The sequence below is a fragment of the Ursus maritimus genome, unplaced genomic scaffold (genome assembly GCF_017311325.1).
Source record: "Ursus maritimus isolate PB19 unplaced genomic scaffold, ASM1731132v1 scaffold_9, whole genome shotgun sequence".
In the NCBI taxonomy this organism is placed as follows: Eukaryota; Metazoa; Chordata; class Mammalia; order Carnivora; family Ursidae; genus Ursus; species Ursus maritimus.
In genome coordinates, this window is record NW_024427107.1 from 7,677,558 (window position 1) to 7,684,509 (window position 6,952).

At 37.8% G+C, this 6,952-nt stretch overlaps 1 protein-coding gene across 1 annotated transcript in view; it reads left to right on the plus strand.

The window, feature by feature from the left end:
• RP1 (RP1 axonemal microtubule associated) overlaps positions 1–6,952 on the plus strand; it is a 297,701-nt gene that overhangs the window by 270,613 nt on the left and 20,136 nt on the right. The window contains exon 26 of the mRNA XM_040626106.1: positions 4,932–5,086. Coding sequence (XP_040482040.1) covers positions 4,932–5,086 — 155 coding nt within the window. The remainder of the gene's footprint in view (positions 1–4,931; positions 5,087–6,952) is intronic.

Here is a 6,952-nt window from a genome sequence, read left to right on the forward strand (position 1 = left end):
AGGGCCTGGGAATGTAGCCTTGGTTTAAAGCACAGTTCTGGGTGCAGAGCAGCCATGGCACATTCTAGATGATTCATACTTGAGCGGTTTGGGGGACAATCAGCAGAGATCAGTACACAGCACTTTTTGATAGAAGGGTGGATTAATAAGCATTCATTTATTCAGTACTGTTCAGTAAACATTTACATGTACTGGGAGGTGGGGGTTCAAAACTGAACAAAATGTGAGCCCTGCACTCACAGCCCATGAGGTTTAGGAGGGGAGATGAAGATGCCCAGTACACAGGTACGTGCACTCCTGGGGGGTTGTGTTCGGCGCAAGGGCAGACATGGTTTGGACCACAGACAAATCTGTGAATGCAGCCAACTGCTTGATAGAGCATTGATGATCTCAGGTGACTTTCATAGCAGAATCACCCAATATTCTTTCATGATTTATTCAAAATCATCCTAAATTGAAAAGATTGCTTCCCTTTAGGTGATTTCTCTGGCAGTATCTGTTTTAATGTAGGAGGAAAATGTCCTGGTTCAACTATTTTATTATGACATTCTAATACTAATGAATGGCAGACTGTGGGAAAAGGCAGCAGCCTGCTTCTTCCTGTATTTACTTCTGGGGATGACTTTATTTGGTCATTCATCAGTACTTCTTCAGTTCAGTTGGTTAGGGGTGGTCCTTTCTTCCTGAACAATACACTGGCCCCCCATGACCCTATGGACTCCATTTAGTTCTGCAAAGAAACTTCTTTTTTTTTTTAAGATTTTATTTATTTATTTGGCAGAGAGAGAGGGAGCACAAGCAGGGGGAGCAGCAGGCAGAGGGAGAGGGAGAAGTAGGCTCCTCATGAGCAGAGAGCCTGATGTAGGGCTCGATCTCAGGACCCTGGGATCATGACCTGAGCCGAAGGCAGATGCTTAATTGACTGAGCCACCCAGGTGCCCCTGTAAATAAACTTCTGGTGCCTAAATATTTAAAACATTCCATTTCAGTAGCTTTGTGAAAAGGCTGCCTCATCACCATACACTTTGATTATATGGTACCTTGGGTAATCAAGAAATGGGCTACCAAGGGAAAGAAAAACTTCTTGGCATGATAAAATATTAAGGGGTGATCCTTTGAATGGAATTCAGATTAAAATTACAGGACTGTACTAAATATATTTTGTAAACAGTGAATTGGATTCAATTCCTTTACATGTTCATTCAAAAATCAGGCAGGTATAGGTTTGAGACAATTTTTCTGGATATCCTCCAGGTTACTCCTTCTGCATTGTTTTTATCATCATGTCATGGATTTGAATCTTCACAATCACAACTTTGAGGGGTACAAAAATATAACTTTTTTCATGCTCCATAGCTGATTAAAATCACACCCTTTGTAAAGAAACTTTTTGGGGTGATAGAAATATTCTCTATCTTGATGGTGGTGGTAGTTACAGGACTTGTAAACATTTCCCAAAATTCATCACATTGTATAACTTAAAAGAGTGAATTTTGCCACATGTAAATAATATCTCTACAAACCTGATGTAAAAATAATCCAAGCCCCTATTTCCATGGATGATGGAAATCTTAATCATTGTAACTCAAAATAAGCTCAGTCACTTCCAATATAAAGCTTAGTTTCTTTTGGTCAAAAATTGGTCTATTCAGAATTCTCATTTTCTCCCATCCCTACTCCATGTCACCCTCAGTTCCTGGATGTCACCTTCAACTGTGAAGAGGACCCTCGGTGTGGCTATCTCTGAGGCATCTCATTCTACTTCCTCTTTAGGTATCACCTCCTCCCTCTTCTGCCAAAGGAAACACAGGTCCTACCATGGCTTTATTTTCCCTCTCCTAAACTTCCAGTGAAAAATCACATTTGAGGAATTTTTTCACCCCCTTATGAAGGACAAATATATATATTTTTAACTCTATACTTGCTGTAGTAAGCAGAGACTAAAAAAATCCAAGATTTCTTGAACGGAAATCTTAAGGATACTATTTATGGAGATGTTAATGCTTGGAGTTGATGCTGATAAATCATCATTAACAAATGCTTGGCACAGATTCTGGCCTAAGATGATGTCTGAGGGGAAAAAAAAAAACAACCTGCAGGTGAAAATTTGAGAGGTTTTTGTGTCACTCGTGAGGTGATGTTAAATCTTACTATGTAGGCTACAAGTTTGTCGGCCCAAAGAATGCTGAGCTTTGATAGCGATATGTGTGCTACGCATTCCTTGAAAGATGGGAAAAGTTTTGAAATGACTATAAGAATCGGTAAATATAAGGATGAGAGAGTTGAAGGTGATGACATTGAGAACACAAGTGAAATAAATGCCCTTCCCCCCAATGGTGAAAATATATAGTTTGGCTATGAACTGAATTGGATGACAGGCAGACAAGCAATGTTATTATTGGGTGCTTATGGCAGACTTCGTCAGCGTGAGTAAGGCTCACGGCAGCTGAGTCTCCTAATTGTCCAAAAGAAAAATTTAGCATCAACTATGGTAAAAAGAACATTAAAAAATTGGGGACAAAATGTCTAATATTTATGGATAACCTAAAGCAACAAGTTAACTCTTTCAATACTTTTAGCTAATTCATGGTGAGAGATGTATATTAGTAACTACTTAAAATCTGGTGCTCTAAGAATAGTTATTTGTGGCCAGTATGATTGATTAGTAATACTTGTCTTTGAATATGTTCGAGTAAAATGATCTCTTCCATTCTGTATAATACCCATGTCTAGAAACCCAGCCTTGAATTTTTCAAGTATTTGAGGTAAAAATAAATTTTCTTCTAACTCACATTTTTTACTTTCTGTTGCCCTCCCTCAGGATTTCACCTCCCTGTGTGTGGGTGTTCCCTCTCTTAGAGATAATTTGTTAGCCTTCTACATTTTTACAACAATGCAGGTCATTTAGCTAGAACATATGCTCTGCCTTTGAATCAACAACATCGAGACCTGACTTTCATGCCCAAGGAGAGAGACTGAACAAAGAATTCTGAGATCTTCACTTGCCAAGACTTGTTTAAAACACATAATATTTTAGGGTGCATCTATACAACATGTTAACTAGGCATTCTTTAAAGTCTCCCTTTATATTAAAGGAAGAATTTTGTATTGCCTTACGGATCATGAAAAAGTTTGGACTTAGAATCTGTTGTTATGAATTTAGCATTAAAAAAGCCTACATGCTTTTGTTGAAGAACTATAGCAAATTCTTAGTGAATTATGTAATACTGTACAATTGAAGTTGAGTCAATGTTAAAGATTTCAGCCAAATGTCTGTTTCTCTGGGTGGGATTATATGTATTCTTTCAATTTCCAATTCAAACTATGTAATTTTTTGATGTGGTTTGAGAATAAAATTTAGTGCTCAACTATGATACCCACTTTGTTCTAAATACACGGTACATTTAATTCTCCTTGAATTTTAGATGGCAAGTGATTTTTTTTTTTTTTGTGCTTGTGCACTAAACTTAATTTATAACAGCTTCTGGGAATACAATGTAGAGAAATATTTAAGTTGTGTGTAGGTAGCAGGCAAGGTGCATGATTTGATCATGGGACAATGGGTACATTGGTTGTACATTGTGTACAGTGACTGAGGGAGCATGGAGTGTTGTTCTTTATGCCCTAAGTATATGATCTCTGTCCTAAATAATTTTTGATATGTCCTTTTTTAGACCTTTAAGAATTAATATATTTACTTTAGATGTGTTTTAATATTTTAAATGTCTTCATTTGTTTTTAAAGTTGTAAACAAGTTCACTCTTCCTCTGAAACAACGAAAAAATTCTCAGTAAACAGAAGCAAGTCATCACTATTGACACCTCCAATCATGCCTGTCCACATACTTGTTTTCATGAAGAATTCTAACATAAGTTTTGGCTTAATTCAGTTCAGGCAATTACCCATGTTGTAAGACCAGATCTTCTTTACAGGAAGTTTAAAAGATTTCTTTGGTTGTCCTAAATTCATGAGAAGTGTTCTAATTTTCTGCTTAAGCTCAGCTGGGTTTCACTCTGGGGTATTTTAGAATATGTAAGACTGCTCAAAGAGACTGATTTATTTTCTCTGCTTACACCATTTCCCAGTATACCACATTTGTCTTTTTAAAGGTCAGGCACGATGGAAACAGGCAATGTTTCTCACTTACCTTGTTTTCTTAGTTGTTGGATTTTCATGTCTGAGTTCTTGGGAAAATGTTAATGTGAATTTCTATAAATGCAACTGTTCAATTGCACAGAGAATGAGTTAAAAAGCATTCTAGGACTTGGAATAAAAAGTACTCATTGTGTCCAAGATATTATTCATATTAGTTGTACCAGCAAGAGCAATCTCATTTCTAATTAGTGACTTTGACCAGTGTCTCAAAAATTGCCTTAATTCTAAGGTCAGATATGGTAGATTATAATTTGCTGGTACCTCCCTGGTCTCTTTTTAAAAAACTTATATTTGTATCTCTCTAAGATCTTTGTATTTTTCTCCTCTCTCAAGAATGCTATTAAAAATCCCCATTATTGGCGTAGTGATCTCTGAGAAGTAGCAGCATGAATGACCAGCTGCGATTAGAACAGCCAAACTTTGGGGGGAAAGTTGCCACTTTCATCTAATGAAGAGAGAGGAGAGGTTTTTTTTAAATACAACTTTTCATAATAACTATGAAAGTATAGTGGTTAATGAAAGTGCATAATTGCTAACAATAATTATTTTGAAATTGTAGTTTGGGGAATAGTTGAGTCTTATGAATGAGGTAAACATGGGATAGCCGAGAGTCTGTTTGAATGGGGTCTGCATTAGGAAAAGAGCTGGGACCAACCACCATGGAGAAACTCATGTTAGCTAGATTAGGCAACATTCTGATTGTTTTTCTGGGTATCTAATACATTCAGAGAGAAAATAAAAATGAGAAAGATAATATCGGATTTCTGACATTTCAGTGGTCATTTATGAGATCTACACGTACACGGGCAGGAAGCCAGGTGCAGAGACAGAGTCTAACGTGCTTATCAACCTCATTGGCATCAGAGGAGATTCAGGGAACCGAAGGCTTCATCAATCCCAAAATAACAAAGTCAAGTTTCGGCGTGGACAGGTAATAGAAAGATATTTATCAATTCCTACCTACCATCCTTTCTCTAATTTTTTTAAACTAAAAAGACAGAAAATTTCAGATCTGCTCATTTGATACCAATTAGGAAGTACGGGGAGGTGTGGGCACTTCTGGGTGCGCGTCGTATTGTCCGGGGCTGAGTGGAGGTAGGCTTAACCAGGAACAGCACAACCATAAGTAACTTCCACTTTTTTTCTGCGATTAAAAACAAACAAAAGCCAGAAACAAAACAACCGAGATTATACCTCCAGCTAGGGCACTCTGGCTCGTAACAAAGTAACTATCTTGCTGACAGCTAGAAACATTTGATAAATACCTTTCAATATTGGTTTTAAACTCATGATTCGGAAGAATAAACATAGTTAAAATGTCCATGCTACCCAGAGCAATATACACTTTCAATGCCATCCCGATCAAAATACCAATGACATTTTTCAAAGAACTGGAACAAATAGCCCTTAAATTTGTGTGGAATCAGAAAAGGCCCCGAATCGCCAAGGAGTTGTTGAAAAGGAAAAACAAAGCTGAGGGCATCACGTTGCCTGATTTCAAGCTATACTACAAAGATGTGATCACAAAGAAAGCATGGTACTGGCACAAAAACAGACATATAGACCAATGGAACAGAATAGAGAACCCAGAAATAGACCGTCGGCTCTTTGGGCAACTAATCTTTGACAAAACAGGAAAAAACATCCAGTGGAAAAAAGACAGTCTCTTCAATAAATGGTGCTGGGGAAATTGGACAGCCACATACAAAAGAATGAAACTTGACCACTCTCTCACATCATACACAAAGATAAACTCCAAATGGATGAAAGACCTTGATGTGAGAAAGGAATCCATCAAAATCCTAGAGGAGAACATAGGCAGCAACCTCTTTGACATCGGCCACAGCAACTTTTTTCATGACACATCTCCAAAGGCAAAAGAAACACAAGAAAAAATTAATTTGTGGGACTTCATCAAGATAAAAAGCACAGCCAAGGAAACAGTCAAAAAAACTAAGAGGCAGCCCACGGAATGGGAGAAGATATTTGCAAAAGACACTACATATAAAAGACTGGTATCCAAGTTCTACAAAGAACTTCTCAAACTCAATACACGAGAAACAAATAAACAAATCAAAAAATGGGCAGAAGATATGAACAGACACTTTTCCAATGGAGACATACAAATGGCTAACAGACACATGAAAAAATGTTCAAAATCATTAGCCATCAAGGAAATTCAAATCAAAACCACATTGAGATACCACCTTACGCCAGTTAGAACGGCAAAAATTGACAAGGCAGGAAACAACAAATGTTGGAGAGGATGTGGAGAAAAGGGATCCCTCTTACACTATTGGTGGGAATGCAAGTTGGTACAGCCACTTTGGAAATCAGTGTGGAGGTCCCTCAAAAAGTTAAAAATTGAGCTACCCTATGATCCAGCAATTGCACTACCGGGTATTTACCCCAAAGATACAGACGTAGAGAAGAGAAGGGCCATATACACCCCAATGTTCATAGCAGCATTGTCCACAATAGCTAAATTGTGGAAAGAGCAGAGATGCCCTTCAACGGATGACTGGATTACGAAGATGTGGTCCATATATACAATGGAATATTACTCAGCCATCAGAAAGAACGATTACACAACATTTGCAGCAACATGGACAGGACTGGAGGAGATTATGCTAAGTGAAATAAGTCAAGCAGAGAAAGACAGTTATCATATGGCTTCACTCATATACTCAACATAAGAAATAGCAGGAAGATCAGTAGGAGAAGGAAGGGAAGAATGAAGGGGGGTAAACAGAAGGGGGAATGAACCAAGAGAGACTATGGACTCTGGGAAACAAAC